The sequence below is a fragment of the Giraffa tippelskirchi genome, chromosome 2, assembly GCF_054371585.1.
Source record: "Giraffa tippelskirchi isolate mGirTip1 chromosome 2, T2T-mGirTip1v1.2.pri, whole genome shotgun sequence".
NCBI lineage: Eukaryota > Metazoa > Chordata > Mammalia > Artiodactyla > Giraffidae > Giraffa > Giraffa tippelskirchi.
Genome location: NC_137276.1, coordinates 190,376,521 through 190,394,342, shown reverse-complemented (window position 1 = coordinate 190,394,342; position 17,822 = coordinate 190,376,521). Strand labels below are relative to the sequence as shown.

At 36.2% G+C, this 17,822-nt stretch overlaps 1 protein-coding gene, 1 long non-coding RNA gene and 1 other non-coding gene across 3 annotated transcripts; 2 read left to right on the top strand and 1 right to left on the bottom strand.

Annotated features, from left to right (window-relative positions):
• Positions 1-1,305: 1,305 nt before the first annotated feature.
• On the top strand, positions 1,306-3,289 carry GPR15 (G protein-coupled receptor 15). Its single transcript, XM_081572562.1, has one exon. It carries the CDS (start codon positions 1,306-1,308, stop codon positions 2,392-2,394), a length of 1,089 nt encoding a protein of 362 aa, XP_081428688.1. The 3' UTR covers positions 2,395-3,289.
• LOC145539102 (uncharacterized) lies at positions 2,254-16,507 on the top strand. Its single transcript, XR_014077572.1, has 3 exons — positions 2,254-2,815; positions 14,154-14,305; positions 14,539-16,507. It is a non-coding gene; the product is annotated as an uncharacterized LOC145539102 (long non-coding RNA).
• Positions 14,151-14,313, bottom strand: LOC145540080 (U1 spliceosomal RNA). Its single transcript, XR_014078208.1, has one exon. It is a non-coding gene; the product is annotated as a U1 spliceosomal RNA (small nuclear RNA).
• Positions 16,508-17,822: the final 1,315 nt, after the last annotated feature.

Genomic DNA, 17,822 nt, shown 5'->3' with positions numbered 1-17,822 from the left:
GCTAAAAAATCAGTCCTATCAAAGTGAAGTGTAAAAAAAGAGTAGATCAGAGGGAATCTAGAGACTGATGAAGGATAGTTATTTGAGGGTTCGTAAGGAGAATTCATTCAAGGATATTATTCAAGGATATTAATGCTAACAAAAGGAAACTGCATTGGTTGAATTACAGTAACAGAAAACAATGGAAAAATAGCAGTTTGTGACTGTTAAACCTGTGTTTGTAAGCTGCATAAATAACAATAGTGCCTGCAATTAAACCCCAATGAATTCATCCTTGCTAAATTTTACTGAATCAAAGTAACATTTCCAAAACACCTACTAGGTGCAAGGTATTATGCTAATTGCATAATGAAGAACTTTTTAAATAATAATAAAAGCACAAGACATGGTCCCAGCATTTTGGGTATTTTTAAAAACTTACCAAACAAGACAGGATCTATTATGCATGAACTGAAAGAGCCAAATAAATGAGAAGAAACTAATTGGAATCATAATGTTTGCCATAGACGCAAACTGGTATGATTTGGGAAAATTTCAGTTTACTTTCCATGCAATGGAAGACTATTGAAAAGTCTTCATATTCCACTAATGATATAATTGAAAAGAGCACCTTCAGCATCACCACCTTAAAATTCTAAAAGTAAAACAGGATCTCGTATGTGAAACAGGAGGCTAGATGGAAAGGATTCTCAATGTTAGAAAAGCAAAGATGTCTTTAAATTTAAGTAGGTAGGAGAAAAAAAGTTAATTCATCTCCTAACTTCTGGATTTAAAGAAATAAATTGAATACCTTGAAGAAAAAAGCCAAAGAGCACCTCAGTTTTCTGTGTGTGTGTGTGTGTGTGTGTGTTAGTTGCTCAGTCGTGCCTGATTTTGTCGACCCCATGGGCTGTAGCCCACCAGGCTCCTCTGCCCATGGAATTCTCCAGGCAAGAGAATTCCTGGAGTGATTGCCACACCCTCCTCCAGGAGATCTTCCTAATCCAGGTATTGAACCTAGGGTCTCCTGCAATGCAGGCAGATTCTTCACCATCTGAGCCACCTCCTGGGCAAATGCAAATAAAGAAAACCATAACCACAACCACCCAGCACCTATCAGGGTGGTGTTCCTTGTGGGCCCTTTCTGAGGATTGGTAGAAACTGTGTTTTTTAATCTCTGTTTTTATGCTTGTCCCAAGATCTTTTAAGGAAGGGGGTGGGGCAGGGGGAAGAGGCAGACACTGTATAAAAGAAGCTGCCTTGAGAATTTTCTAAAATATATACAAAAACTTCCTAGGTTAGGAAACTTACCAGATTTGGCAGCTGATGGACCCAGTGATGGACCCAGAAGCAACCCCGGTTTATTTGGAATATTTTTTTGTTACAAGTCACAATCCTGATATTGAAGAGACCCACTCCCATGTTCCTTATACATCCGTCTTCCTTCCCGTCTTCTACACAGTTGTGTTCCTGATTGGCGTGTCCGGGAACCTCATTCTCATGAGTGCACTGCATTTCAAACGGGGCAGCCGAAGACTGATCGACATCTTTATCATCAACCTGGCTGCCTCCGACTTCATCTTCGTCATCACTTTGCCTCTCTGGGTGGATAAAGAAGCATCTGTGGGACTGTGGAGGACAGGCTCTTTCCTATGCAAAGGAAGCTCCTACGTGATCTCAGTCAACATGCACTGCAATGTCTTCTTGCTCACCTGCATGAGTGTGGACCGCTACCTGGCCATCGTGTGTCCAGCCATATCCAGGAAAGTCAGGAGGAGAGACTGTGCCTATGCAGTCTGTGCCAGTGTCTGGGTTATCTCCTGCCTCCTGGGGCTGCCTACCCTTCTGTCCAGGGAGCTTACCCTGATTGATGGTAAACCATACTGTGCAGAGGAGAGGGCCACTCCCTTCAAACTGACTTGGGCCCTGGTGGCCTTAATTTTTACATTTTTTGCCCCTTTGGTGAGCATTGTGACCTGCTACTGTTGCATCACAAGGAAGCTGTGTGTCCATTATCAACAGTCGGGAAAGCATAACAAAAAGCTGAGGAAATCCATAAAGATCATCTTTATAGTTGTGGCAGCCTTTGTCCTCTCCTGGCTGCCCTTCAATACTTTCAAGCTCCTGGCTATTGTCTCTGGGTTGAAGCAAGAACTCTACCTGTCCTCAGCTTTTCTCCAGCAGGGGATGGAGGTGAGCGGGCCCCTGGCATTTGCCAACAGCTGTGTCAACCCCTTCATTTACTATATCTTTGATGGCTACATCCGCCGGGCCATCGTGCGCTGCTTGTGCCCTTGCCTGAAGAACTATGACTTTGGGAGCAGCACCGAGACATCAGACCTCACGAAGGCTCTCTCCAACTTTATTCACGCAGAGGATTTTGCCAGAAAGAGGAAGAGGTCTGTATCACTCTGAAAAGGACAGTGACATTCCAAGCTCTGTTGATGGGGTAGAAGGGCTCATTTGTGACCACGACAAAGAAGAAAAGTATTGCTAATAGTATTCATATTGCTTATGAATACAAGGAAGTGTTAATTGTTAAAAAGACATCTAGAAAGTCTTGGTGTTCATGGATATAATTAGGTCATATGCTGTTTTTTGTTTGTTTGAGCTGAATGGCCTTATTTGACCCTTGCCAGTCAAGTTCACCGGGCAACATACAACTCTTATACGTCTTGAACTCTGAGATAAGCATCCTGCTCGGACCAGTTTCTTTCTTCATGGGTGTGAATGCACATTCCAGCCTTTTCCTCTCTCAGGAAACTTGATCCACACCACCCTTCATACTGGGCTCCAGAGTGGACTGCATGTCAAGGATTCCGCCCAGTTGTAACTGGTGAGAAATATGGTGACAATGCAGATAGTAAAAACTGTAATATACCTGTGCTCAGTAATCACTTGTTCCTGAGTAATGAAGTCAGGTTCTGGCCTTAATCTTTGACACTTAATTTGATGATTCCATACCACCTTCCAACATTGTCTTTCACCTTATATCATTCACAGTGACTTTGGGCTGGTGAAACCTCTTGGGAAAAAAATCATTTTGTATTGTGTTTATGATTTAGGACTTACTTTACCACTTGGTTTTCAAGAATATTTTGGCATAGAATAAGCTTTGACTTTTATTTTCCTTATAAGATATATTGGTTAAAATGTATCTCATTATAATAGTGTAATAACTACTTTTCAATGAGTTTTTACTGTGCTCTTGTTTTCCTTTTAGCCTTTATAAATTAGGATATGACTTTGTTTTAATTAATGTTTTTAATTACCTAGTTATCTAGTTATCAAATAAAAATGTTACTACTACTATAACTGGAGGTCATCTAATGCTTAGCTACACCCTCATGCAGATTATCATTGTGTATTTTAATTAAAATGTTAATGCTGCACATTCCCTAGAGCATCATTTGCTTGGTGTATGTAATTTCACAATTTGATCCAATAATATAGGAAGACAGTATGCTCAGTATTCAGGTGAAGGGGAAAATCTGTAACAAAAATGTTACTGATATTTTACATGTAGTTTTTTGAAATTCAGAGACCTTCCATAACTCCTTCAACTGATAAATATTTACTGAGCCAATTCATACCTATATTCCTTTTAAAAATTTGAAGTGAAAATGTAATTAGCAGCAACCACAAAAGACTTTGCAGCAGCAAGCCTACTAATACCTTTTGATTCAAGATAAAGTAGGTTTTTTACCTCCACTATTGACACAAATGAATTACTGTTTTACTTTTAAATGTTAGGTTTAAAAATCAGAGAAAGCTTCAAATCTTTTCAGAGACTAGGTAATTCAGGGTCATCCTACGTACCTTAATATTAAGAGAAATCTCAAATATTGGGCATCTTCTTATAGTCTGTTTAGAAGTTTTGGGTTTTATAAATTGGTTAATTTATTAATTTCTCTTAAACTTCTATAAAATAAAAATATAATTTCATTATAAAAGCGTTCTTCTATGTTGTATTAGTTGCTATTAACATATCAATTAACACTGATACCCTAACAGTGTTTTAACAAATTATCATAGATATAGAAATAAAAAGACTGTAAATCATAAGAAATAGATTTTCTTGGAAAACTTCAAAAGTGAATTCAACATAATTAAATAGATTGCCAAGAGTTAAGTAAAAACAAAATACAAGATATTTACTTTTCAAAAACAAATCAACAAAAGCACTGTAACTAATCAATGCCTTTGAGAAATGCTACCTTTAGAAAACAGCCCAGTCAATCAGCTGCAGTATTTGTTAGGAAATGAGAAAACCTAGGTTATTTGGTTTAACTTCACCTTTAATGTTGGGACATTGAACAAGTCATTTTAATCTTTCATATCTAAATGTCATTGGTAATATCTATGTCCATAGCATCCTTAAGTTTATTTTAAGACTAATAAATACAAGTAAAAAGTTTCCTTAAATATAAAAAAGTTATGTAAAATGATTGTTTCCATCATTAATTATTGAATGTTACATAAAAATTTCCAAACTAGATTATCAAATGACTCTTAATCATTCTGATTTAACAAATATTAGAGTCTATCTTACTTCTGTATAATCCCTTTTGTTTTTCCATTTTAACACTGAAGAAAATATACTGTTGTGCTTTTAACTTTAAGTAGATATGCTAACTGTGTGCCTTATAAAAATCTTAGCATATTTTATATTGATAAGGTACCAGTGATGGAAGGAACATCGGCATAATTTTACAGATAGCATAACTCTGATAGAAAAAATTATAAATGTAATTAGTTGGTATGTCACTATGAAAACTTACCACAGAAAAGCTCTCCATTAAAGCCTGGATAAGAAGTTGTCTGATAACTTATAATTAATTTAAAAATTAAGGCACACACAGTCACAAACACACATTTAGTCCATTTGGGCCATATAGAAAGATGAAAACTAACCTGACATTCCTGGGAGTCCCACAGTTCGTCCTCTCTAACAAGTCAAAATTACCTCTGAGTGAGAACAACACTAAGTAAGAACAGTCTTAAAGGAAGCTATGTGCGTGACTGAAAGGAGACATAAGTTACTAGGGGTCACAAGTTAATTTTTAAATAGACGCAGAAATACACAGTATGATGGGAAGCTGAGTAAAAGAAATCTTCCTCTGATTCATCTTGACTCCTTAAATCATTCTCTATTCCCCCAAGAGATTTCAGAAGTGAGAAATGACTTATCGAATGTGCATGCCACAGAGAAAAGTAAGCCTCAGTTTTCCTGCACAGCTCATTCACAAAAGTCAAGCAATAGTAAAAGAATTACAAATTTATTTCTCAAAGAGCCCCTGATGGAGCCTGCTATCCAGATGATGCCTCCACCGTGAGAGAGAGCAGTGCCATCCAGAGGAAAAGCAGAAGGATAATTCTAACTACTGGAACATTTGTAAATGGTACTGGATTCAGTTGCTTTCCACAGAGCTTGTAGGTTGGATTATCCCTTGCAAATACCTGTTCTTATTTTCTGTTCTTTTCTTTGAGTCAACATTCTTTGCTTTTATCAATTCTGTGAGTAAGCAGTTACGACTAGACTTTACATGTCAGTAGACAGAGAAAAACTACTCCAGCTTTGACTTTTAATTGCAGATGAGTGCCTCTTGCCTCTTACCTTTGTCAGTTTCTTAACAGAGCTAGTTCTTACAAGTTGAAACACCATAGTGCATAAACTCACTTGAAATGTTCATTTATTAATCTAAAAGTGGAAGGAGATATTCTGTTACTTGACAAGCATTATTAACCTAAAAATTTCTTGGTTTATGTATATGGGTACCAAATTCCTAAGATCCAATGGCACTTTAAAATTACAGTGGAAACTTTTCTGAGTTGGACACATGTAATTAAGTTGAATTGTCGTTGTTTTAGGCAAGTGGCCCATTTGAAGGATTTATATGATACAATGTTCATATTATTTTTGTAATGCCCTGCAGACTGAGTAAGATATCATTGCAGTCGGATTCTTTACCAGCTGAGCCACAAGAGAAGCCCAAGAATACTGGAGTGGGTAGCCTATCCCTTCTCCAGTGGATCTTCCCAACCCAGGAATCGAACTAGGATCTCCTTCAATGCAGGAGGATTCTTTACCAACTGAGCTATCAGCAAAGCACTAAGATATCATCAATCTGACATTATTCAGTGATTTTTTTTCTAATTAACAGGATTTAATAATTAGCTAGTTTACTATCACTCCCATATTAACAAGAATTAGGCTTCCTCTATGAGTACTTCATGTTTGTCAGTATTGATGGGAAATTTAGCATTTTTATCTGCTATCCTCTATCAACAGAGTCGGACATGACTGAGCGACTTAGCATGCATGCATGCATTGGAGAAGGAAATGGCAACCCACTCCAATATTCTTGCCTGGAGAATCCGAGGAACAGGGGAGCCTGGTGGGCTGCTGTCTATTGGGTCGCACAGTCGGACACGACTGAGGCGACTTAGCAGCAGCAGCAGCAGCTGCTATCAATTATGATTAGAAAGATTTTATTTCCTTATTACTATTAGTTTAAATAAAATATAAAAGGTACATCTTGCTAGAATACTTTATAATCTATATTTGCAGAAGCTATAGATATTCTTGTGATGTTATTAGAGCAAATAAAATTTTTTCATCAATACTTGTGTGAGTAAAGACTATTTTTAATTTTTTTAAAAAAGTTTCTGTGGCCGAATCTTCAGCAGACAACTCTGCTTTTTTTCTGTATAGATAGTGTGTAAGAACTGTCTGTTGTAAAATGTTCACAAATTCTTAAATCTGAAAATTCCAGTATAGCATATAAAATACTCCATACAAATTTTGTAAAGTTTAACCTCTTCAGAGATACTGTATGATGTGTAGAAAATAAAGCAAAATTGAGATCTCAATTCTAAGTGTTTAGCCTGACTTAGGAGAAGGCAATGGCACCCCACTCCAGTACTCTTGCCTAGAAAATTCCAGGAACGGAGGAACCTGGTAGGCTACAGTCCATGGGGTCTCGAAGAGTCGGACACGACTGAAGTGACTTAGCAGCAGCAGCAGCAGCTAAATAAGTCATTAGTCATCCCGTCATAGGTCAGTGGTTTAATTTTATACTTTTATGCCTAGACCAGTGGAGTTTCTTGGAAAATAGTCAGTGTCTCAAACATCAAACTGTGAGTGCAAAGTATCTACTGTACACAATGCATTATGACAGCCAGAAATTTGTTATTCTAACTGATGGGTTCCTTATTAAAACTGATTCTGAAGCAGGCATACTGCAGTCATCCACTCACAAAACCTCTCTCTCCCTCTCCCCTCCCCTCAACCACACATCTCCATCTCTCTCTCTCTCTTTCTCTGTCACACACACACACGCAAACACACAAACGCATGATGTACAAATACAGCTGATAAATACCCACTGACTTTTGTTGCTAATATTCAATCTAAAGTACTTGATAGAATGCAAGAAAGGGGAAAATAAGGCAAAGGAAAAATATAGTAAATATAAAATACAGAAGAAAATGTCATATATAAAAATAAACATATCAACTAATACAAAACAATAACAATATTATATTGTAATAACATAATTTGTATTGTAATAATACAATAAAAACATAAATGGATTAAAATTTCCTATTAAAATTGAACCAGTAGCTCATTCTCACAGTCATCTAATATACATATGGCACTACTAGACTCTATAGAATGTAAAGAGATAGAGGTAAAATCTATTTCCTCATGGAGTTTACAAGCTTCTAGCTATTTTTTAAATCAAACAATGGAGTATTGCCACCCAACAAGAACTTGATATATGCAGAGAAAATGACAAGTCAAATCACTTTCTTTAATCTTTTCCAATGCTTAGGGAAAAACCCGTATTTGTCCATACATAAGTTTCTTCATGTAACTGCCATTTTAATATGGTTATTTCCTAAATATCATCCATATTTCCTTAAAGAAATGTGCATCCCCATCACTGGCATCCCCCAATGAAGATACTTTTATTGATCTTAAAGATTTTTAGGTGTAAAAGATTATTTTAAACATAAGAACACCTCTGAACAGTATTCTGGTTTAAATTTATTTTCAAACACATTTAAAAAGATATGTAAAGTAGATAAATCTACTTTAACCTTGCCCAAAGACCGTGATTTAATAAGATGCCCTCTCTCTTACCCTCTGTTTAGATCAAAAACAAAACTGACAGCTCAGGTGGAGAAGTGGTAACTGAGAAACGAAACTTCCCCCGTGGTTTCATGTTTAAAGCAAAAAAAACAGATTCAGAGGAGCTGAAGGTACATGGAAATGGCAACTCTATTTCTAGTAAAAGAGATGTTCATGCAATGCAGGCCTGACTTGTGTGCGTTAATAAAAAATAGTTTAAAATTAGTAAAGAATTGAAAAATGAAGCCAATGTAGAACTGCATAACTTACACAGACTTTAGGATTTTAAATTACAGTAGTTTCACTTATATAATTCAAAATTCTGCCAGTAAACTTATGAAAATATTTAGCATGATAATCAAAGATGACCAAATTAAAATTAAAAAATACAATTTTACTTATTAAGTTAGCAAATATTTAAACATTAAATACTGAGACTTATCAGAATTAGAGGTGTGGAGTGTGGGCAAGACTTCTTGGGCTATTGATTGAGTATAACTTGATTAAGCTCTCTACAGGACATGTAGAAAATCTATGAAAAGAAATTTCACTTCTAGGATTTTACCATGCAATGTAATTAAGGCAACATGCAAAGATACACATTCATGCATTTTTATTGCAGCACTGTTTGCAAAAGAGACCGGTACATATTAAGAGCTTGATAAATAATAATTGAGAAATAACTCCATCTTAGATTACAGGTGAAGAAAACAGAATTCAAAGAAATCAAGTTTCACATAATTCTTAATGAACTGAATAAAAAATGAAACCTGATTTCAGTCAAACTGAAGCCTATGCAATTCCAAAGCTCATGCTTTTTCCACGATGCCATATTTTTTTCCTCTGATTCCCTTACTCTTTAATCGACTCTGTTAACAACCTTCACTTGTTTATTATTTTTTCCAATGCAAATCTCTCAAATCACCAAACCCTTTGCCTGTTCTTGATTAACATTGCCTGAGGGAGAAGGAAGTCCATTTTACTGAAAGTATTTTTTTTTTTTCAAAAGAAAAACATTTCATGTTTCCCATGATCTCTTAATTATGACCTTTCAGAAACAGCATCTTCCATCCAACAGTCACTAAAAATTCTTATCTAGAAAAACAGATACATGCTGCATGTAAGAAATGGACAATTCTCTATTTTACTCCCCCTCCCACCCAACCCCACACTAAAGGATAGTAGCATTATGACAGAGGCTTTCAAAGGAAAACACTTTTTTAAGAGTGAATGCGTACTAAGTAAGAATCATAGTCTTATTTTCTTTATCCCTCAAATGTTTCTAGTCCCAGATTTCTGAGAATATACCCATAGCAAGAAGTAAATCTAATGCCAAAGCTCACACTATAGACAGTGTGGGCAATGCAGCCTAAACTGGCCTGGAAATTGAAGTTTCACCATCTTTCTTGTTAAGTGCTATTCATTATGCCAAGAAGCTGCCCTGATCTGTGTGCAGAAGACATTCAGTAGCCAGTGCTCCTGTCTTTCAGGAACTTTGTTTACACTTTTCAGAAGGCACATTTGTATAAATGGCTTCCTGATTCCAGTAGGTACTCCCCAGTGTAGTTTTGAGAAACATGGAGGTTTCTCAGATCAGGAACATTATTGTTGTTGTTCAGTCACTAAGTCATGTCTGACCAATTGCAACCCCACGAACTGTAGCATGCCAGTCTTCTTGGTCCTTCACTAGCTCTCAGAGTTTGTTCAAATTCATGTCCATTGAGTAGGTGATGCCATCCAACCATCTCATCTTCTGTCACCCCCTTCTCCTCCTGCCCTCAATCTTTCCCAGCATCAGGGTCTTTTCCAACGAGTCAGCTCTTCACATCAGGAGGCCAAAGTATTAGAGCTTTAGCTTTAGCATCAGTCCTTTCAATGAATATTCAGGGCTGGTTTCCTTTAGGACTGACTGGTTTGATCTCCCTGCTGTCCAAGGGACTCAAGAGTTTTCTCCAGCACCACAATTCAAAAGTATCAATTCTTCAGCGCTCAGCCTTCTTATAAACATTGTAAACTTATAAACATTATAAACTACCCCAAATAAGGTAAAAACTTGATTTAACTTTACATTAAATAAGAAATAATATTTACCATGCAGCATTGTTAGGAAGGGGAATTAAGAATGTTACAAAGTAAAATGATAATAAGGTTAATAATTACTGGCCCACAATTAAGGAAAAAGAAAATATAATTTTTAAGCATAAGAGAGCATGGTACTCAAGTATTAAATCTGCTATTTATTTTTAACAGCAAAGAATAATTACTTCAGCTTTCTTTATTTAGGGAATATATTAAAATGTTAATACTGATTTTTTATATAGTAGAACCAAGGACAGATTCACTTTTCATTTTAATTTATTTTTCTTTACATTTTATGAATATTCTACATTTCCTATAATGAATATGTATTTTCTTTTTTAAACTTTAATATAAAAGATGCTGGAATAAAATGTCACATGTGGCATAAAATACACATTAATATTTCAGTACAACTTTGCATCTTCCTCTAAAGTCAAAAATAGGGATTTTTTAAATGTCATGTTTAATTTTAAGTTTCATATTCATAACTTTGGGATGATTTAACTTTGGACAAAGTCTTACCAAATTAAAGCTCAGCCAAGTTGTATTTGTTCCCATATCAAGTGCAGCAAGTAATTATTAGGGTCGAAGATTCCAATTTCCTTTTCTAAATTGACTTGCCCATTAAATTAAATGTCGGCCTAGTTTGAGTACATAGGCAATTTTTACATTATTTTTTAAGTATTTTAACTTTTTGATTAAGTGTAAATTAAAACTGTTTCAACAGAATGATAGTTGACTATAGGTCCTACCAATTAATTTCAAATGCTCTCTTTCAAAACATTTGCAAATAATATGATATTTCTGGAAAAAGTGCAAATATTTCCAAGAGAAAACTTTCCGAAATACAAGTAGTGAACTTTTTATTTGAACAGTCATACAAGAATGAATGTTGACTTTTAGCATTTTTCTACTTCACTTAGATTTACCTACAAAGTATTGTAGCATAGTTGATGTCTGAATATTGTTTACTAAGCTCTCAAGGAAGGAGAAGCTAACATCAATCTTCCATTGCAACAGTACAGCTCTGTTACCAAGAAAAATGCACAAGGAAGATGACTTGTAATACATATCTACAATTCTCATTTGGTACCAACGATCTATAAAGTGCTTCACATGTATTAACACACTTAATTTAATCCAGTCCACCTTCCTCCCTTCCCCTCTTTTCTCATAGCAGTCAGACCCTCCCTCTCAGTCCAAACATCTCTCCCTACCTTCTCCAGCTCCATCTCCAATAAATCTCCTCCCTGCTCTTGTCTTGAGGTCTGCTTCTCTGCAAACTAGAGCTAGCATAGGAAGAAAACTTTTTTTTTCTGAGAGAATAAAATTTTCTGAAGGTTCAAGAATTCTTTGGGGAAGAGCTTTCCTTTCTGACATGTCAAAATAGAGCATTTTACACAATGGAATAACAAGCATTTTATGCATTTTCATACTTCATATATAAAGCAGAGAACTATAAAAGTGTGCCTCTGAGACGTATCTTGATTATCTGGCTTAAGGAAAGTCCTCAATGACACCTTAAGTAATGGTAATAATTCTTAGTGCTATAATGATACGTAATATTGTAGCTATTATTGGAGTTTTCTTGCACCTTTCTCCCACTTCCCTGGAATTCACATGAAGAATGTCCTAAAATAATGGCATAACTACAAAAGTGTAGTGTAATACAGTTGGAAACATAAGAGCTTTAAAATCAGAAAATTTGAGTTAGAAACCATAACCTCAGACCACTAGTAACATCAGTATGAACTTGGACAAGCTATTGACATTCTCTGCCTAAAGTTTTTACCTGTTAAATGAGGATAATGCTGTTTTCCATGGAGTTGTTGAGATAGGTCACACAAATATTGTCTATTTCGTTTTTATATTATTTATTGATCTTATATGCAGGAACAGAAAAATACATATTTTAACAAATTTTAATTTTTAGTAATTTAATTGTGAGGACTTAAACTGTTTCAAGTTGTTGAAGTGTATATAAACTTCATGTAACATTGTATATTAGTCATAATATATACATACCTAAACAGGCAGACCCAAAAAACCAGCGTCCTCATTCACAGCTAATAAATTTATTTTAGCTCTTGGGCAGCAAATTTTATCAACTATGTTTGAGAACTATTTTTATTCAAAGCATTATAATACATTTATTATTTAGTTCTTGCTAGTGCTATAACAGAAAATATCTTTAAAGTGAGAAGACGATCAGACATAGGTGTCTTTCCTTAGAAGTCTCTGTAAGTATGGTTTTTCAGCTGGGTTAATTAACACAGTTGTGCACGTATATCTATAACTCTATCAGAAATTATACATAAAGAGGGAAGGAACTTAAGGATTTATGAAGCCACAGTTTTGCTCCGAAGACAGAAGAAAGTGCTAGCTACAGGCAAGAAGTTCTCTCTTTGAAAGTCAAAGCCTTTCTTGGCTTTGACATTTTTGATGAGTTAAAGTGCAGAAAAACCTACAAATATAGATCTGCAAATGTTTAAAATGCTTCATCAGACAAAGATCAAAATATCACAAACATTTTATTTATGTCTCTATGTAAAGAAAATAAGAAATATAGTATTCTTCCCACTTGCTGTAACTGCGGTGCTTACAACATTGCCCTCTGGGAAAAACAACTCTGTTTTGGGGCAGCGGGTGTGGTTGGCAGAGGGACAAGTAAGGGAGTGGGAGATAGGAGACAGCATCATCATTGGTGCTGATTTTCCATTTATTTTAGGAAAAAGTTCCTCCTCTGTGGTTTTTTATATCTCAGATGACTAGCCAGCTGAGAACACAAGATGTTGGGAAGGCTTCTCAGGGAGAGGAGTTAGAAGAGACAGGTGAAGCCTAGGAGAAAAATTCACCTTCTCCAACTGCACTTCAGCTCCACCCTGTAAGGACACTGACCCAGTGGGAGAGGGGGATGACCTCACAGCCACTACCCGCTCCCTATCCTCCACCATTGGATAAGCCAGTCATGATTGGCTTAATTCAGCCACTGAACCATCTTCACATGAATGCATAACTTCCATCTTCAATTTTTCTTTAACCATTTCTGGTTTTGTGCCTCTCCACTTTCCATTAAAGTAAAAACAGCACTAATTTTTTAACTGAATCAAAGATGCTTTAAATTCTATGATGGCTTTACAATTTGCAAAAGTTTCACACACATGATTTCATATAATCCCATAATAACTTTTTGCTTTTCTCCTACCCTATGTTTCCACTCCCCTTTCCCTCTCCTCACTGGTAACCACTAGTTTGTTCTTTCTATGGGTGAGTCTGCTTCTTTTGTTTTAGTCACTAGTTTGTTATATTTTTTAGATCCACATATGTGATATACTGTATTTTTCTTTGTCTGACATATTTCACTTAGTGTAACGCCCTCCACATCCATCCACGTTGCTGCAAATGGCAAAATTTCATTCTTTTCTATGGCTGAATAGTATTCTATCATGTGTATGTGTGTATTCAATTGTATGTGTGTGTATATATACATACAATTGAATCTTCTTTAATCTATTCATCTTTTGCTGGACATTTAGGTTGCTTCCATACCTTGGCAATTGTTAACAATCCTGTTAAGAACATTGGATTGCATAATCTTTTCGAATTAGTGTTTCTGTGTTTTTCAGATATGTACCCAGGAGTGGAATTGCAGGGTCATATGATAGTTCTATTTTTAGTATTTTGAGAAACCTCCGTTATGGTTTCCATAGTGGCTACACCAATTTACATTCCCCCCAACGGTGTACAAGTGTTTCCTTTTCTTCACATCCTTGACAACGTTTGTCATTTGTCTTCTTTTTGTTAATAGCCAGTCTGACAGATGTGCAGTGACAGCTCACTGTGATTTTGATTTGCACTTCCCAATGATTAGCAATCTTTTCAAGTGCTTGTTGGCCATCTGCATTTCCTCTTTGGAAAAATATACATCCACTTCTTCTGTCCATTTTTTTTCCTTCAGGGGAAATCGTGAATGCAGTCCCCCTCTACCACAAGTTATGCAGCGAGTTTCCCATGTTTGGAGAAATCAGAGGGGTCAGCACATCCAGAGTGCAATGGATAAGTCTCACCTGGTGCAAACCACCTTCATGATCATGGTATCTCCCCTGCCAGGTAGGTATCCCATTTTTCAATTTTTTTTTTAATTTCATTTTGTATAAGCTATTTATATGCATTTAATATTAACCCCTTATTGGTCATATCATTTGCAAAAATTTTCTCCCATATCCCCTCCTATTAAGTAGATTGTCTTTCTGTTTTGTTAATGGTCTCCTTTGCTGTGCAAAAACTTTGAATTTTAATTAGGTCCTATTTGTTTATTTTTGCTTTTATTTCCTTTGTTTTAGGAGAAGGATCCAGAAAACATATTGCTGTGACTTATGTCGAAGAGTGCTCTGCCTATGTTTTCCTCAAGGAGTCTTAACATGTTAAAAAAATGAATTTTTAATATGATAAATGATTGTTTTTCCCCCTTGCTTTACTATAAAACACAGAGTGAGACACAATGAGAAAATCCTCATGGCCTTTAGAAATAATGTATTTAAAATTTTCAATGTAAAAATCTAGTTAAATTCATATCCAAATTCAGTTAGATTTATTTTGCCAAATTTCAAATGGAAATGTGGTTCTCTGCATTTTAAAATGTATAACAACTGTTTATAATATTCTGTTTAATACAGACATATCACTATGTGCATGACAGAGTTAAGGGCTTATTTATGCAATTTTTATAGAATACAACACAAACATTTCTGTCAAAGGACTTGTAAAATCATCTACCTCAACCCACTCATTTTTCAAATGAAGAAACTAAGTGTAGAGTCTTATTCAGAAGCAAAAGTCCTTTGTGTTTTTTTTTTTAAAAAATCATTAAGCTGATACACATGGGTACTATTATAAACGTTGTTAAGATAGTGATACATTTCTGTTGCTGGTGGTAAGTAGCCACCCCTGAGTACTCTAAGTGCTCACCTCTCATGGCCTTCTGTCATCTTTCCTAGGAGCTCCTAGGCCCTTCAACATCAACCAACTAAAAGGTTAACCCTTTGTAAGCAGGAGGCCCTTGGGAGACAGGTTCCTCCTGAAGTGGTGCCCAGGAAGATGCAGGCTGTTAAACAATTGTGAGCATCACCACTGCCTGCAGTCAATGGCAGAAACTTAAAATTCCCAGCTGCATCGGACACCTGTCAATTGAGCCAGCATCCATTCAGATGCTTTACCCCCACCCTCAGGCAGTCATCTGCTCCTTCCCACCCAGCTCATGTGTTTTGGTAAAAGCTGAACCCACTCTCGCCCCATAGAAAAGCCTTAACAGACTTCAGCTCTTCGGTTCCTTCCACGCCTCGGCCACAGCCACCACAGGGTGAGCATGCGACAGTCAACGAGGCTATTCAGAGTGCCGGGTCAGCATTGCTCTCTCCCCAGCTGGGCTGTATGGAAACTTGCAACCACCTTACTAACAGCAAGGGGGCCAGTAAGAATAAAATTAACGTGGTTAACAGTTAAGAGAGAAGACAGAAAAACAAAGCAACACAAAACAAAATTTTAAAACTGAGTTTTTACTGGCATGGCTGAGCTGCTAGATCAATGAACCTTAAGTCCTCCCTACATCTGGGCTTTTCAGTCACCTGAACCTCAACCCGTTTGTTGTTTTCTCTTGTTGTTTAAGCCCGTTTGAGTTGAGTTTTATTTCAAACCTCAAAAGACCTCAAGGGTCCTTCAGCGGTTTTGCGAGAATTCTTCAGTATAGCACTTTAGTTAAATATATCACAAAGTTATAAAACAAAACAGAATTTCCCAAAATATGTTCCAAAGAGCATGAACTATAAAAGAAGTTAATAGTTATTATGGTCCTGGAGAGGAACAGCTCAATAAAGTTAAGTAAAATAGACCTCGATCATCTCACAAAGAAGATTTCTAGTGTACTCAAAATATAACTTTTATCTTTTATTCTTATCTAATCTTTTTCAAATGTATTCATTACAGTAATTGCTCCTTGCCTGAAGATGGTTTATTGACTTTTCTACTTATTTTTGGGGGAAGACTTTTAAATCTCAAATCACAACATTAATTCAGAAAACAAAATAACTTGGTTCTTTTCTTCTCACCATTCACCTAATAACCAGCTCTTTGGGGAAAGTTGGGGTGGGATAAGTTGCCAGATTTAATAGATAAAAATATGAGATGCCTAGTAATATTTGAAATTCAGACGAATGGCATATATTTTTTTAATATAAACATGTCCCAAGTATTGCATGGGATATACTTGTATTTATAATAAAAAGTGTTCATTGTATACCTGAAATTCAAATTTAACTGAAGATCTTGATTTTTTTTCTAGGAATGGTAAGTAAAAGCAAGGAGAAATGGTAAGGGGAGTTATAGTTCTTACTTTGCTGAATGACTTTATGTTCTTTGGGCATGGGGAATGGTGAACGTGACTCATGTGGGCCAACATTTGGGTTCTTTAAATGCTTCTTCATAGGGGAACCTCTCCAGCATCAATACTCAAGACTTGAGTGATACTCCTCATTCCCTCAGGATGTCTATGTCCCCTAGTCCATCAGCTGGGAGACTCCACACAAGATATAGATTTGTCCCCATACATCTTTGGCCCTACACAGATTGGCCTCCAAAGTGGCAAAGCACTTGGAACAGTGCCTGACACAGAATATGTGCTCAATAAACATCAGCTGTTATTAATAGTAGTAGTATCAGCATTAGTAGCAGTATAAGCAGTGGTACTGTGGTTGCCTAGGTGATAATTAAAAAAATGACAAACTGAGTTTTAATTACATTGAGATGTGTCATTTTGCAAATTCATGTGTTCCTGATTTTACTGGTCTAAAAAAGCAAACGTTTCCATACATTTGAATATGGCTAAGTGAATCAAGCCTGTAGAGTCCTTAAATAATACTAAAATTTTCGTATCCTCTTGTATTGAGTTGACCAAAAAGTTCATCTTGGTCTTTCCATAACATCTTACAAAAAACTGAAAGCAAACTTTTTGGCCAACTCAATATTTTAGCCATGTAAAAACCTTTTTTTGAAATGTAGACATTTTCACATAGTTAGAAGATATATAATCAGGAATTATTTTGTATCTTTCATTTTTAAGAAAGTGAGGTAAAGTGTTAGTCGCTCAGTCATGTCCAACTCTTTGTGACTCCATGGACTGTACCCCACCAGGATCTTCTGACCATGGGTTTCTCCAGGCAAGAATACTGGAGTGGGTAACCATTCCCTTCTCCAGGGGAATCTTCTCTACCCAGGGATCAAATCCAGGTCTCCCACATCGCAGGCAGATACTTTACCATCTGAGTCACCAGGAAAGCCTCATTCTCCTTTAATGAAAGGAGGGTGCTTAATCCAAAAGAAACAAATATTATTAGCAACTTTGGATAAGAATATAATAATTACAAGACACATTGCCTATCTTCTAACCAAATTTCCAAAAAGGTGCATTTTTGTTTTGTGATTTTTCAACTTTTGCAGCTCTGCCTGAAGCCACAATCTTATGACTTGGAGTACAGGACAAGCATCCCGCTGTCATTAATTTTTAAGCAATGTCTTGCTTGCACATGCAACTCATAAAGGGCAGAAAGAAAAACAGCAAGTCCCACCAGCATGT